This window comes from Tetrapisispora phaffii, chromosome 5 (genome assembly GCF_000236905.1).
Source record: "Tetrapisispora phaffii CBS 4417 chromosome 5, complete genome".
NCBI classification, from domain to species: Eukaryota; Fungi; Ascomycota; class Saccharomycetes; order Saccharomycetales; family Saccharomycetaceae; genus Tetrapisispora; species Tetrapisispora phaffii.
The window spans coordinates 768,621-784,816 of record NC_016524.1 but is presented as its reverse complement, the minus strand read 5'-3'; the positions used below and the strand labels follow the sequence as shown (position 1 = coordinate 784,816).

Below are 16,196 nucleotides of genomic sequence, written 5' to 3'. Positions count from 1 at the left end.
AACTGCTCCTTCTGGAGAAAGATGTAGATAAAGGTGTGTTTGTGTGTGTGTGTGTTCGAGTCTATTCGGTCGTAGATGTCCCCTTTGATAATGCGTCAGCCTCTTTCATTAACTCATAGAGTTGAACTACCTGATCTGATGATAATTTTTCCAGTACTTGGGCTGATACTCTTTCCTCTTCCCATTCACCTTTGGTTATCGTATGCAGGTAATCCTGCCAGCTTGTGAGGAAGCCAACGATATGCAATGGATTATCGGTATTCTTGTGTAGTTTGAACTCATTTTTGACGTATTGGTCTCCTAGTTCCCTTTGTAAAGGTGGTAAATGTCTATGCTCTCGTAGTATGCGTCTGTATAGTTGTAGAGGAGGAAGCAGCGGTTGCACTGCTGTTTTGGCTTTTCTGGCGGCTTGTAGAAGAATTGCATTGTTGCTGATTAGCAAACGTGTCGTGGCTCTCATTCTTCTTTAACTCGCAATGGATTTCTTAATGTCTGCTGAGAATAACTTTCTAAAATTCACAAAGGTTCGCTGGCAGACCGTGCTTCAAAAAATGAACAGTCTCTTGAATTGATGGATTGTCCTAGCTACACTTCCCCAGTAAACTACAGGATTCATTGTTACAATAACGCCAACCAGAAATAGCAACCTTAAGAACTTTAAAACTAACAGGAACCTGAAAGCATCCTGGATTCTTATTGGAGCTAATCTATTGGATGCCTCCTTGAAGTCATGTGATTCGGATGAGCCCGATGTCAGTGTCACATTTACACTGATGACAGTAAATATTTACGAAGTATAATTAGTTCTATCGAATTGTTTCTGTTTTGTTCATGAAGTTATACAATTATATGTTATAGTTACATGTATGAGTTGTAGGATATCGTGAGGATTATTCGAAATCGGTTGGCAATTGGCCAAGTTTTTGCATTCTAATCTTAACTGCGTTTCTGTGGCCATCTAAACCTTCTACTTTAGCAACGCACATTACAGCTTTACCAATGTTTTGTAGACCCTCTGGTGAGATTTGTTGAGAGGTGATGAATTTCTGGAAAGTTGAGGTATTGACACCACTGTACTGTCTGGCGTAACCGTAGGTAGGTAGAGTATGGTTAGTACCACTGGAGTAGTCACCACATGATTCAGGGGTGTATTGACCAACAAAGATACTACCCGCGTTATCGACTAGACTGACGTACTTTTGGGCGTTTTCAATTTGTAAAATTAAATGTTCTGGTGCATACTTGTTGGACATGCCAAAGGCTTCTTCATATGATTCACATAATATGATTGTACTGTGAGCAATACATTTTCTGACAATGTCAACTCTAGGTAATTCGTTAGCTTGTCTATCTACGGCATCTTGCACTTCCAAAATTTTCTTTTCAGATAAGTTAACACCTACTAAAATAACTTGAGAGTCAACACCGTGTTCAGCTTGTGATAATAAATCACTGGCAACAAAATCGGCATCAGCATTTTCATCACAGACAACTAACACTTCACTTGGACCAGCTGGCATGTCGATGGAGCATAAAGCTTGTGTATCGTTCTGAATATACATCTTAGCGGCAGTAACGAATTGATTACCAGGACCTAAAATTTTGTCCACTTTTGGAACCGATTCGGTACCATAAGCCATTGCTGCAACAGCTTGAGCACCGCCTGCCAAAACAATTTTAGATGCACCTACTTTTGAAGCTACGTAGACAACTTCTGGAGAAACCTTACCGTCTGACTTTCTCGGTGGGGAGGCAAAAATAATTTCTTTACACTTAGCAACTTTTGCTGGTACACCCAGCATTAAGGCTGTACTTGGTAAAATAGCAGTACCACCTGGGATATATAAACCAACTCTCTCTATTGGTCTAGAGAATCTCGAACAAACGACACCTGGTTGAGTTTCTACAACCATGGTTTCAGTTTGCAATTGCGCAGCATGGAATTTTCTAACATTTTCCATTGATAAATCTAAAGACTCTTTCATTTCTTGAGTTAAACCTTCAAAATACTCTTTTGGGAATGGGGCACATAGCACTGGAGTAGATAATTTAATACCGTCAAATTTCTCAGTGTATTCTAATAAGGCTTTGTCGCCCTTTTCTTTGACATTTTGTACAATTGGGTTAACTAAGTGCATAATTTCAGAAGTCTTTTGAATTGGTCTTGAGATGGCTTTCTCAACGTCATCTTTGTTGCTTGATTTTATTACATTCAAGTAAATTTTTTTATTTGTCAAATCTCTTTCACCTTCAACTTTTGCTTCAACTTTTTGTTTTTTGTTTTGAATAAATTTTGGTTTAGCATCACCTCTTCTTCTTGTTATCTTCAAATGTTTCATTTTCAAATTATTCTCTACATGCCTCAATGAAACACCATTCTTAACAAGTTTTGCCATAGCGAAATAGAATAAATCAGCAGCCTCCCAAGATAATTCTTTTGAAGTTACTGCTTCTGTCAATTCTTCAGCTTCCTCTTTGATCTTTGCATTCAATAGATCATCATCATTGAACAGCCTCTTCGTGTATGAATCTTCCGGGGCGTTAATTAATCTATCCTTTAATGTTTTCTCCAAACTTTGTAAACCATAGTTCAATTCACCAAAACAAGATTCTGTGTTCAAGTGGCAGAAACTTGGTTTTGCAGATTCATTGTTACCATTTTGAATGACAACGAATTTCAAAGAGTCGCCATCACAATCGATTTCAATCGATACTAGGTCCTGAGTATTACCTGAAGTTAAGCCTTTGATCCAGATTTCATTACGAGACCTTGAATAGTAACAGCCGATTTTTTTTTCAGTTGCGATTTTGATCGATTCCAATGACGAATAAACCAAACCAAGACATTTTTCGTACTCATCAACAACTAATGTAGTGTATAGTTTATCGTCACGGTCGGTTCTAATGGCATTGATGATGCTATCTTGGAATAAACCAAGTGAAATATCCTGGGCATTGATGATTCTTGACTCTTTGAAATCGTCAACTACAACGAATTTATTTGGATAAGACGAAGTTTTCGAATCGAACAAAACAATTCTTTCGGCTGGCACATTGAATTCGTTAATTAATGATTCTTTCAAAACGGCTTGTTTCGTAAAGACAGTAGAAATACCATTATTCAATAAATTGACAACATCGTCACCAGAGAATTCATTGAGATCATTCAAATAGATAGACACTAATTTCAACTCTTTGAACTTCTGTACAAAATCAATAATCTGAGCTTGACCATTGAAAGAAACGCAATCCAATAAAGATTGACCAGCTAACAACAAAAACCTATTCTTATTTACGATATCAATGGAATTGCTTCCATAAAGAGGTAAAATAGGGAAAACCATAATTATATTTTAAATAGCGTATGATATCTCTCTCTCAGAGTGTATATGTGAACTGTCGCATTGTCGCAACCACGAATACAAGACAAAAGTTGAAACAAAAAGGGACGTTTACAGGATAGAACTACAACTGAACCAGAATAGGATCCATCTTATATATATATATGCAAATTACTAATTCGAAAAATGAAAAGTGAACCAAAACTGACTCATCCATTTGTGAAAAAGATCCCAACCGTCAACGACGATTGCTAAGGTTAGAGCTAACCTTAACGTTTCGTAAAGACAACTATTCAGTTCTCTGGAAGGATGTGTAACAGTTAATTGGATCTGTTACCATCCAATTAATTATTATTTATTAATTGAAATGAGTATAAAATGTGAATGTCAGTTTCGTTGCTTGCTTGCGAGGATGTTTGTGCGTGGGTTTCTGTGCTGGTTGCTGTTTTTGACCGAAACAGGAAAGCGTTTCAACCGCGAAACTGGGTTCGGGAGAGATATCACGTCCCGAAACAGAGTCAGAAAATGGTAATGGGCGTATGCGTATATGAGGAAGTGTATTTGTCCTTTGTTACATATGTATATATATATAGTGATATACTTCAATACATGATATCGTCTTCCGCATTCTCGTTGACGGGTAAGTATGGACAGTCGATGCTGGTGTGGCCTTGTTTGTCACATAATGCACACCACAGGTCTCTGCCGGCGGTAACGTCTACTTCTTTTGCAGGCCTGTATATTGGCAACGATGCAATGTCGTCGGGCTGGGTGGCCGGGTTCTCTGATGCATCTGTCTTTGGTTGTGTGGATGTATGGGTCTCCAGTTCGCTGAGCTTGTTTCGTAAAGTCTCGTTCTCTCTTTGGATTGATTCCATTCTGCTGAAATCTTTGTATAGTTCTTGGTATTCTTTATTCAGCGAACTGTTATGCATCTTCAATTGATCACGCTCTTTCTCCCATTTAAGCTTGTTCGTCTCGTTGGTCTGTTTATATTCTCGTAGCTCTTCTAGTTCTCGTAAAACCGTCTCGTCGGTGTGGCCACTGCTCATCTTCATGTTTTGTTTGCTGGCTATCACTCTTCTTTCATTTTCTTTGATCTCGTCGTGTAATTGGTCAACTACTCGTAATAATTGCTCATGCTCATTTTCGAAATACTTCTTCTGCTTATCATTTTCTTCACGTTCTTTATTCAATTGTTCTTTTAAGCTCGCTATCTCATTTTCCGAACTCACAAGATTGTTCTCGTATATGTCTATAGTGGGTTTCATCTCTTCCAACACCACTCTCTGCTCGTCCAACAGCTTCTTGTACTGAACCAATTGATTGAACTGTTTTTCGATCTTCTGTTCATACTCCTTTATCAGTTTATCAGTAACAACATCTCTCCTGCCAGCACTTGCAGGCACGGGTGTATCGATCTCCATCTTGTCCAAGTCATCTAGTCGTGCAGTTCCCCTTCGTGAGTCGCCATGGTAGGAACCAATCGGGGTCGGTGATGTGGGGTCAACTGTAATATCATTGTGAATACTTCGCACTATCGTGCTTCCAGTACTGTTGATCCGACCATCACTCGTAACACTTGAACTACGATCGCCGGAACTCATGACGTTGGTATTACTATGGTTGTTATCCGTCACTAAAGTCGTTCTTCGGGATAGACTGGCATTCTCGATCAGATGTGACACTTTCTGCAACTGTATGAACAATCCACTCTGGGGATATTCTGTCTCAAAGTATTTTTTACCTTGAAACGAACCATTATTTTTACCAATATTAGCAAGCAAATCGATGCCTGCATAGTAACCAGGTTTATTATCTACAACGCCAACATATTTCAACTTCCCACGACCCACGTTAGGTATCTGTATGAAGCAACCTATCTTCTTCTGATACTTCTGAATTTGATTAACACTCATTCACTTAATGGTATATATCAGCTCACTGGAACATAAAAATATTCCTCGATTATTTTTTCAAAAAACTCTCCACTTATCTTTAATAACAGATTCTCAACCCAATTAAACAACAATGTATATCTGCACAAGCACCTCGATATGAGCTTTCCTATTGCATGACTTTATGTACAGTTACATTACAATTACCAAGTTATTTCACCAACTGTTTTGTATCTAATTTTTGATATCGAGATCATTGTTATTACGGTTAACCAAGCTGTTCAATTGAAAAAAAGTACAGCGTCGGGACCCGTATTGACATATGATTTAAAGAAATCATCCATAAAGATGGATAAATATCTATATAAAAGGTGCATTGCATTGATCGACTTAGCTACATGACACTCGAATTGCTAGTTTTGCTATTGGAGCTCATTTTATTCTATGACGAGCTGTTTCTTACATTAGAGAAGTCTATCGTCGTTTAACAACATATCATTTCTTACTATACAGACTCCGATATGTTTTGTTTTTTTCTTTCCACCTATTTAAAGACAACATTAAATCTATTTAAGATATTTTATAAAAGAATTATTAATGACTTTATTACTTAGATCCCAACCAGTGGTACTGTAATAATTCAAACGTACTTACTGTCTCACATTCATTTTTTTAATCAAGTGAATCGTCAGTTCAAATCTATCAAAACAATTAAACAAGGAAACAATGAGTAACCAAGGAGTAGACAATTTGATTTCTGATGCGGAAAATCAATTTAATCAAGGGAATCATCAAGAAGCAGTAGCTTCATTGACTAATGCTGCTGGTATGAATCCAAACAGTGATCAAATGTCTCAAATCGAGAATATTATTAGAAAAATAGCCAAATACGTAATGGGTAATACCGATAATCAACATGACAGAGGTGTTGGTGATTCATTTTTATCTACTCTAATGGGCAATAGCAATGGTAATTCGCAAGCACAATTAGGTAAGTTGGCTCTGTTGACAAGTGTCATGTCTTCTGGTGGCGGTCCTAGAAATAATGGATCTAATGGCTTTAATTTAGGTAGCATTGCTTCCATGATGATGTCTGGCAATAACAATGGCAACAATAATTCCATGAACACTTCTGCTTTGTCAGGTTTAGCTTCGCAATTCTTTGGTTCAAGCAATAATAATCAAAGTCAAGGCCAAGGTCATTCCTATAGTAAATTAGCTTCAATGGCAAGTTCGTACTTTTCTGGAAGTTCTAATAATTCCAATAATAGTAATATGGGAGGCAATGGTGGTTACAATGGTAATAATAGCCATAGTAACAACAATAATGCTAATGCTAACGGTTACGGTAATAACGATAACAAGTTTGGTAACAACAGTAACAGATATGGTAACGAAGATAATAAATATTCTAGCTCAAATAATAACGACAGCTATGGTAACAACAGTAATAGTTATGATGATAACAGCAACAGCTATGGTAATAACAGTAACCGCTATGGTAACGACCATAACAAGTATTCCGGCTCAAATAATAATAACAGCTATGGTGACGACGATAATAAGTACTCTAACAATAACAATAACAACAGCTATGGTAGCAACAGTAACAGTTATGGTAACAACGGTAGCAGCTATGGTAATAACAATAACAGCTATGGTAACGACGATAATAAGTACTCTAACTCCAACAATGGCAACAGTTATGGTAGCAACAGTAATAGTTATGGTAACAACAGTAACAGCTATGGTAACGACGATAATAAGTACTCTAACTCCAACAATGGCAACAGTTATGGCAATAACAGTACTAATTATGGCAACAACAGTAACAGCTATGGTAATAACGAAAACAAGTACTCAAGTAACGATAACTATGATAGCAACACTAACAAGTACGGTAACAATAATAGTAACAACAGCCAAAATGGAAATGAAGATGGTTTCAGTAAGTTAGCCTCGATGGCAACATCTTACCTAACCCAAAGCACTTCTCATTCCTCCAATAATTCCCAAAATAATTACAATGGTGGTAATTCCAGCCAATCGAACACATTCGGTAAATTGGCTTCAATGGCAAGTTCTTATTTAAGCGGTGGGTCTCAAAATAACAACCAAGGTCAAAATAGCAACTACAATAACAGTAACAATCAAGGCAATAACCAAAATAACCAAAACTCCAACAACGGATTTAGTTTCAATGGTAACTTTGCCTAATTGAGTTGTTTTACTAGTTCATTTTTTGTCGATAATTGTTATTAAATAAGCACATGAATATGTGTGCATTTATATTCATATAAAAATAAGTATTGAGATAGCCTACTCATTATACAATGCAGAAAATTATATTACAAAATTAAATAGTATTGAATGTTTTAGTAGTTTTATAGTGGCAGTTTTTGCTAACACCAGAAATCGACGACTCTTCTCCAGAATGGGCCATTCTTTAAACGTTGTCTATATTCAAAATCCTCTTCCTTTAACAAATCTTCATCGAAAATTTGACGGTGGCTTTGTAAATCAATATCCTCAGCTTTTATCAAAAGTGTCCAGTCTTTATAGTAAATTTTATAACCTAGATATAGCACGATTAAAATTGGCATAGCTAAGTAATTCTCGAAGAAATTTTGAGCACTTAATTCACCAGAACCAATTGGAGCAATAGCAACCCAAAATTGAGCGATGTAGATCAAAAACATCATGAAAAGTGCGTACCATGAACCCCAGACACCAGTTTGAGCTAAATATCCTACTTCACCTAAAGATCTGCCTTGCACTTTCATTGCTGTTCTGAATCTAATGTGCGATAAACAAATAGCGCACCATGTGAATAATTGTGATAAACCTGAGATAGCCAATAGCCATGTGAAGACTTCAGTTTCCTTTGGAGAAGCAGCACAGAAGGCGATGACACCGAATAAAGCGGACATCAACATGGCTCTAGCCGGCCTTCCCTCTCTGTCGATGTAGTCGAACCATTTTGGAGCGTAACCTTGTCTAGCCAACGACATCAACAACCTCGAGCTTGAGTAGAACGCAGAGTTACCAACCGATAGGACTGAGATTAGAATGACTGCATTGATAAAATGAGGAACGACACGGACACCATGTAAAGAAGCAGCCAACACATATGGAGATGCGGATGTGGCGGAGCCATCGGACCCCAATAATCTTGTTGAGTCGAATGGCACTAGGAAGCCTATCATTAAGATTGAGATTAAATAGACGCAGATGATTCTATATAGAACTTTTTTTGCAGCGGATGGGATTGCAGCTCTTGGATTAGATTGTTCAGCAGCGGTCAAAGCCAGAAATTCCGTACCACCATAAGCGAATGCGGCAGTGACCAAAGTACCGCAAATGCCTTTAAAGTGATCAATTGACGAATCACCTCTGAAGGCACCTGGGGTGTGCCAGTAAAGGCCACCTAGATATCCATCATTGCCTGCGCCACCTGCTGTGATCGTGATACTTAGAATGAAGAACCCTATCATCATCAGCACTTTACAACAGTTACAAAAAAATTCTGCCTCTGCATAACCTTTTGCCCCGAAGACATTGATGATGATAATCAGAGCGTAAAAAATTGCCACGAAGATATCTGAATTCACAGAAGTCGTCCAATATTTAATTGTCAACGAAGCAGTAACCAATTCCAAGGGACAGACGGTTAACCATTGGATACAATACACCCAAGCGATAGCAAAACCGAAACCTTTCTCCACCAAGAAAGATGGATACACATTATAGCCACCTGGCAGATTACTGTAGGCAATAGCCATCTCACCAGTAGCCTGAATAATACAATAGATGATGCTACCCATGATTGAGTAGCCAATGACCAAGCCCGCCGGACCTGCATTTTTCAAAGCTGTACCGTTACCGACCAGCAAACCGGTACCAATACCTGTCCCCAATGAAATCATGACGACATGTCTTGGTCTAATAGTTTGTTTCAATGCCTTATTGTCGTTTGCATCAGTTGGAGTTCTTAGTTGGTTGAGCTTTCTCAAATTGGGAGCACTTGGTGACACACTTGTAGTGATGCCATTTTCTAAAGCTTGCTCGTAGTCCAATTCAGCAGCATCGATGTAGTCGCTGTTTGGACGGATTGGTTGTTTGAAAGAGTCGATAAACCGTTTGATATTTGATTTTTTTTTCTTGTCACTTGGATTCAAGTCCTTGTAAGTGTAGTCTGCTGAAGTAGACGCATCCTTATCGGACAAATATTCGACCTCATTTTCATTCGAGTCTATATAAACGGTTGTGCTGTTTTTTTCTGAATTACCTTTATAGTCTTGTAATTCGATGTGCTCATTACTTGAGCCATTACGTGAGTTCGACATTGCTTGTATGGATCAGGGCAGAGTTAGAGAGAATATTACAAAGAATGAGAATGGGAAGTAACGAGAAAGAAATAGAGGGCCTTATATATGCATGCATGTAAGTATAATTGTTACAAAAAAACTTTTTAACTTTTTGATGAAAAAGCCTTTGCTAACAATTGCATATTTAATTGCTTATTTTAAGAGAGTGATTATTATGAGGTTGTGCAATGATCAGAGCATTGGAGATCGAGCAAAACAAGGTCTTGATTGAAAGATAAAAGCTAATTGAAGCGATTAGTTTTGATAAAGCTGTGAGCAGACGCATTATCAATATGATGGTATGCTGTGATAAAATATTTATAGTATGGTAACGTACAGTATGGTATTGTGTATGTAGCATAACAGCCATATAGTTGACTATGGTGAGAGCATCGCGGTGCTGATGCTGAGACGCTGTGATGCGTTGTGGGCTGCGCTGCGTTTGTCGGTGGGCAGCGGGTTCCATTACGTATTTTACGTTTGCGTTGCCCAGGCGGTGGCGGTGGGGGAGCGGGGCAGTGGGGAGCTGTGCTGTGCTGTGCTGTGGTGTGGGGGTTCACGGTGGGCTGATGCCGTGTCGGAACTGCGTTCGGAAAAACGGACAGGGACGGACGAATAGGAAAGCGCACGGCGCTGGGCTGTTCTGCACACGGCAAAAGCCAGAAAAACAGTCGCTGACCCGGACTAGACAATGGTCACGTGCAATGCACGTGACCATTTCGCGATATTACCCTGACCCCAGTGCATCGTTTTCGACGGTGTCTGTGGACACTGCGCGCGGAGACAATAAGCCGAGGTTACGTTCTGCCTACAGTTTGCATTTTGCAGAACGTCTTTCTGTATATATAAGAACGTTGTTTTGTTTCCGTTTGTATTGTGTGTTCTTTTTTGCTCTCTTAGCAAAGGCACTACCAACAACGGTTCTATACATACACACACGCAAGCCATGTCTGACACAGGTAGTCCAGTCGAGAAGAAACCCGATATCAATGCTAACGAAGGCGCCGCCAGCGCCACCGCCGAAACTCACATCAACTTGAAGGTTTCCGACGGTTCGTCGGAAATCTTCTTCAAGATCAAGAGGACTACTCCCTTGAAGAGACTGATGGAAGCCTTTGCCAAGAGACAAGGTAAGGAAATGGATTCTCTAAGATTTCTCTACGACGGGATCAGATTACAGGCTGACCAAACACCGGAGGATCTAGACATGGAGGACAACGACATCATCGAGGCCCACAGAGAACAGATCGGGGGTGCCATCTAGGGGACGCCGTTTTATATGTACTCTATATCAAAAGAAAATAATAGTATACCATATCCGTATTTGTTTTGTTTTGTTTCTGTACTGTAGCTGTTTTATAAGTTCTTGCACTTTGGGGGGAGCGACCCCCAGGGCGGTCCCCATTTTGTTTGTGCTTTTGTACGAACAGGCCAAGGCGGGTTGCCCCATCAGGAAATGTTATAAAATGCATTTTTTTGTATGGACGACCAAGTTTTCGCGTTTTCATTCTTCTCATTGCGAGAGAACGCCGAAGAGACGCGTAAAATAACAGAGATATCTGATATATATAGACATAGTAGATATCGACTTTTCGAAATATTGAAATTTCTTTGGACACATTTTTTTTGTTTGAAGACTACTTATACTGAAGACTCGAGAGAAAGAAATATATTTAAAGTTATACATACTTTCTAACATCTCATCTCCTTTCTATTGTCTTCCGTAGTTATAAAGACTCCCATTGCCATTGTGATATTAGGTATAGTGGAAAGAGCATCCATTCATTCGCTGTCGTTCATTTACACACGTACACATACACGTCGATTCATTCGCTATGCTTAAAGCTAACATCAGTGACGTCACTGTTACTGGGAACAATATAGGTCCATGGAAACTGGGTGAAACTCTGGGTTTCGGAAGTACGGGGAAGGTGCAATTGGCAACTAATGAACAGACAAACCAACAGGCGGCAATTAAAATCATCTCGAAATCCGTGTTCGACCACTTGGTTAATAGTAATAATAATAACAATTCGGCTCTAGCGGCCTCCGATGTTAATAACGGTTCTGTTCAACACAACCAAGAGGCTTTGCCATATGGGATAGAAAGAGAAATCATCATTATGAAACTGTTGAACCATACAAATGTGTTGAGACTATACGACGTTTGGGAAACTAACAACAACTTGTATATGGTACTAGAGTATGCGGAGAAGGGGGAGTTATTCAATTTACTGGTTGAGAAGGGTCCATTGGCAGAAAATGAGGCTGTTAGATTCTTCAGACAGATTATAATAGGTATGTCCTATTGTCATGCGTTGGGGATTGTGCATCGTGATTTAAAACCGGAAAATATCCTATTAGATCACAAATCCAATATCAAGATCGCAGATTTCGGTATGGCAGCATTGGAAACAGAGGATAAACTGTTAGAGACCTCTTGTGGTTCCCCTCATTATGCCGCGCCAGAAATCGTCTCAGGTTTACCTTACAATGGTCTAGAGACTGATATTTGGTCTTGTGGTGTGATTTTGTTTGCTTTATTGACAGGAAGATTGCCTTTCGACGAAGAAGATGGTAATATTAGAAATCTGTTATTGAAGGTTCAAAAAGGTGAATTTGAGATGCCAGGCTCTGATGAACTTTCTTTAGAGGCACAAGATCTAATTGGAAAAATATTAACTGTAAATCCAAAACAAAGAATTAAAACAAGGGAAATATTGAAACACCCATTGCTGCAGAAATATCCGAATATCAAAGATTCGAAAACTATCAGAGATCTACCAAGAGAAGATACTTATTTGAATCCATTGGCAGATAATAATGGTGTCGATACTGAAATAGATGAATCAATTTTGCAAAACTTAACTGTCTTATGGCATGGTAAAGATAAAAATGAAATTATTAAGAAATTGAAAGAACCTGGTGCAAATGCAGAAAAAACATTATATGTATTGTTGCATCGTTTTAAGGAAGATACTGAAAGGGAAAATCATAAAAATTCTCAATTGAGGAAAAGACAATCTCTAATGAAAGCTTCTTCATCATCATCTTCAAATCAAGGTAATGTTCCACGTAGAAGAAAGAATAGAAACTCTATGATTAGTGTTACCTCCTCTCATAAAAAGCCTGTTTCGTATAATAAAATAGCAATGGTTGGTGGTTCATCGAAAGATGTCATATCGCTACCCTCAAGTAGTAATACTACTCCTGCATCTTCCAAAAGAATTTCTTTAAGTCTTTCATCTTCTAATAAAAGAAATTCAAGACTCTATACTCAAAGTAATAGTAGTTCTCCTACTCCAGCTCCAAGGAGTAGAAGATCGTCAAATCAAAATTTAATTAATAAAGAAAGTGAAGCTCCACCAATTCCTGTCGATGTGTTAAAGGATTATAATAAAATTAGTAATCAAAACAAGAGAGGTTCGAGACTAAGTAAAAGATATTCTTTTTTGCTAAATAATAAAAGAGGTTCCGTCACTACAAAAATTATGTCAACGTATGCAAAATTAGCTGAAGATGATGATTGGGAATTCATTGAAAAAGAAACTAAGCGAGTTAGTTCTGATTTTGCTACACTAATTGATGAAATTTTTGAACATGAAAAATTCGAGAAAATTAGAAAAGAGAAAGAAGAATTAGAACGTAAAGTAATTGAAGCTAAACAAAAAGAGGAAAGAGAAAGGAAAGAAGCAGAAGCCGCAGCAAAAGAAGAAGCTCGCGTAAGAAGAGAGAAAGAGCTAGCAAGAATGAATAAGGAAGAAGAACAACTTCAGAATGATATTGATGAAGAAGCTAGATTATTGAAAGATGAATTTAATTTTGTAAATGATGAAACACAAGAGAATCCAATTAATAGCAGATCAGTATCAGAGCCGGTAAAAAATGGAGGTACTGATGAAAAAGGTCAACGTAATTTTTCGCTCCAAACCAGACCGATTTCTAGGTTGGATCCTGGCCTAATGTTCTCGAAGTTAGGAGATGTGGATAATAATTCATCTGTTGATGAAAATTTAACAATGAATAATCAAAAAACTATCTTAGAAACAATTAGAAGATCTAAATTTTTGGGTTCATCTTTTGATATTAATAAAGAGCTAAATAATGCTAATGAAGAAAGAAAGAGACTAAGACAATTACAACTGCAGAAACAAAAAGAACTAGAGGAAAAGGAAAGAATAGCTTCTACTAGTTATGTTTCAAACGAAAATCAAGTTCTATCTAAAAATGCAATTGGAGTTGTTGATCTAAAAGATTTTAGTTCAGATGTCGAACCAAGAAAAATTTCAGAAGTTCAAGTTCCTCAATTTACTAGGAAGTCCAAGTATTTTAGTGAATCTAATAAGAGATTGTCTGTTTTATCCTTTTACTCAAGTAAACAGTCATACACTAATTTAGTTGATATGATCAAGGAAAATCCGGTTGAAGATGAAGATGTCACAGAAGATCCAGGTTTCAATTTTGAGGATTCTCAATATGACTACTTGGAAGAGAAGAACGAAGCTCCATTAGAGGTAAGTGATGAGGTACCAAAAGAAGTTGATGATAAAGTGCAAGAAGAGGAGAAGAATAGTGTTAGTATGAAGTTAAATTTTGCTGATAGATTCAGTAACGTTAATAGTAATACTAAGCAAGAGTCGTCTTTTGAAGACAAATTTCCTAATATTTTATCTAAAAGTGGAACAGAAGGTTTGGGATTATACAGCAAAAATGAAAAAACTGAACCAAAACCTGTCAAATCAATGATCCCAGAGGAGGACAAAGTCAACTCTTCGCCTGTTGTTGAGGCTCCTTTGAATAAGGTTGTCAATAAGACAAGAGCTGAGAACAAGAGTACTTCTAAGGGTCCATCAGGATCACAAAAAGTTAGCAATACTTCCTCGTTCTTAAGAAAAATATCTGGTAAGTCGTCAAATTCTACTGTTGCGAAAGGAGCATTTGAAGTTAATTTGTACTCGAGTGTTACAGAAACGCAGTTATTTAATGGTTTACAAAATTTATTAAAGGGTTGGACTAACTACGGTTTGAAGGATGTTAAAGTCGACAAGCAGAAGAAGATGATAGTTGGTAAGTTATCAAATGATAATATTTTATCTTTGAGATCTACTATCGTTGAGTTATGTGTGTTTACGGAATCAAAGTTTAGTGTTATCGGCATTAGAAAGAAGTCAGGGTCTAGCAAGACCATGAGAAGACTTGCTTCGGAGATTGAGAAGGTATTAAGCAAAGAGGGAGTACTACAGAAATGATACTTAAGTTAAAGTTAGTTAAATTTATAGATTGTTATTTTATGTAATAGGACATTTTATTTTATGAAGTTATTTTTTGTGCAATGTTTCTGAGAGATTAATATTAATTACAGTACCTTGTTATTTTAATTAATCTTTTGTTTACTTTTGAAATATTATATTGTTACTTTTAGTTAGTTTTTTTAATGTTACAAAAAGTGTAGAGACAATATGTTCAGATAAACATAAAAAGATAAATTATAAAGTTTTAGTTAAAAGATAATGTAAAAGTTGGAATTTTTAATGAATTACACTCTGTTCTGTTGTTTTAATTTATTTGTCGAATTACTTTAAAAAATGTTAATTAATCGTACATTTGTGACGTTTTTAGAGCAATAAGCTTGTACTTTAAATAATTATTTATATTAAGAAAAAAGAGGGTCATGTTGTTGAGAAACATGAAACTTAAAAATGATTTTAGAAGGTGATTTAATAGTAATTGGAGTACAGAAATGTGTAAGAATAGTCAATTTTGGATGAGCTATCGTTTGGTGTAATTTATATTAAATTTGGAGTTAAAAATATCTTTTACTTTGTATGGTATGTTAATATATGGATTTTTTTGTAGTTTATTATGGACGACATTCGAGCACGACAGTCGCGGCGCTAGCAAAGCGAATATTTGAAAAATTGTAATTCTGTCGGTTTGGTTTTGATAGTTGTTCGTCATGACAGAGGGATGGAATCATATTTATGCAAGAGGTTATTATAAATTTAACTGGAAACAGTATTTAATCGAGTTTGTAATCAACTTATATACTCTGAGAGTCTGTCATGTATTGAAAAGTAGCAAATAGGCCTGTCGAGAGTTATGATATTGCAGATGTGACACAGTTGAAACGTCAATCACATACCCACAAGAGTTTTTTTGCAAAATGTTTTTCAGTGAAGTAAAGAACATTAACCATATAAAACATTCATACTTTTAAGTTTGAAGGAGTGTTGCGAACAGTTGTTTAATCAATTCAATAACCTTCTTCAATGTTTTGAATTTGTTTCGTATGTGTAACTGCTACATGATATTGTGGTTTTTTCACCTTAATCCGAAACTCATCGATTTGCAGTTTTCAAAAAATGTTTCACCTGCGGATAGCGAATTTCCCAATTAGGAAGTTTCGTTAAATTTTAAAGTTTCATCAACATGTCTCTGCTTTTGGAGTGAAATCAGCTTCATTCAAACTGGAACCCTTCTGGAACATGACGCGGGATGAAGGGTTTGGAGCCATTGGAGAGTTTAAATATAGGGCTGGCAACAACCCTGGTAAACCCTGGAATGGAGAAAATCACCCGGATTTGGGTAAG

General features: G+C 37.2%; 7 protein-coding genes across 7 annotated transcripts; 3 read left to right on the top strand and 4 right to left on the bottom strand.

The window, feature by feature from the left end:
• Positions 1–61: 61 nt before the first annotated feature.
• On the bottom strand, positions 62–460 carry SDH7 (Sdh7p; the record flags this gene model as incomplete). Its single annotated transcript, XM_003685845.1, has 1 exon — positions 62–460. One exon carries the CDS (start codon positions 458–460, stop codon positions 62–64), a length of 399 nt encoding a protein of 132 aa, XP_003685893.1.
• A 430-nt stretch (positions 461–890) lies between these two features.
• HIS4 (trifunctional histidinol dehydrogenase/phosphoribosyl-AMP cyclohydrolase/phosphoribosyl-ATP diphosphatase) lies at positions 891–3,344 on the bottom strand (the record flags this gene model as incomplete). The annotated part of the gene is made up of 1 exon (XM_003685844.1): positions 891–3,344. One exon carries the CDS (start codon positions 3,342–3,344, stop codon positions 891–893), a length of 2,454 nt encoding a protein of 817 aa, XP_003685892.1.
• A 599-nt stretch (positions 3,345–3,943) lies between these two features.
• BIK1 (Bik1p) lies at positions 3,944–5,260 on the bottom strand (the record flags this gene model as incomplete). Its single annotated transcript, XM_003685843.1, has 1 exon — positions 3,944–5,260. The coding sequence occupies one exon, from the start codon at positions 5,258–5,260 to the stop codon at positions 3,944–3,946; it is 1,317 nt and encodes a 438-aa protein (XP_003685891.1).
• A 705-nt stretch (positions 5,261–5,965) lies between these two features.
• On the top strand, positions 5,966–7,456 carry RNQ1 (prion domain-containing protein RNQ1; the record flags this gene model as incomplete). Its single annotated transcript, XM_003685842.1, has 1 exon — positions 5,966–7,456. The coding sequence occupies one exon, from the start codon at positions 5,966–5,968 to the stop codon at positions 7,454–7,456; it is 1,491 nt and encodes a 496-aa protein (XP_003685890.1).
• A 185-nt stretch (positions 7,457–7,641) lies between these two features.
• TPHA0E03660 (amino acid permease) lies at positions 7,642–9,585 on the bottom strand (the record flags this gene model as incomplete). The annotated part of the gene is made up of 1 exon (XM_003685841.1): positions 7,642–9,585. One exon carries the CDS (start codon positions 9,583–9,585, stop codon positions 7,642–7,644), a length of 1,944 nt encoding a protein of 647 aa, XP_003685889.1.
• A 967-nt stretch (positions 9,586–10,552) lies between these two features.
• SMT3 (SUMO family protein SMT3) lies at positions 10,553–10,870 on the top strand (the record flags this gene model as incomplete). Its single annotated transcript, XM_003685840.1, has 1 exon — positions 10,553–10,870. The coding sequence occupies one exon, from the start codon at positions 10,553–10,555 to the stop codon at positions 10,868–10,870; it is 318 nt and encodes a 105-aa protein (XP_003685888.1).
• A 571-nt stretch (positions 10,871–11,441) lies between these two features.
• On the top strand, positions 11,442–14,855 carry KCC4 (serine/threonine protein kinase; the record flags this gene model as incomplete). Its single annotated transcript, XM_003685839.1, has 1 exon — positions 11,442–14,855. The coding sequence occupies one exon, from the start codon at positions 11,442–11,444 to the stop codon at positions 14,853–14,855; it is 3,414 nt and encodes a 1,137-aa protein (XP_003685887.1).
• Positions 14,856–16,196: the final 1,341 nt, after the last annotated feature.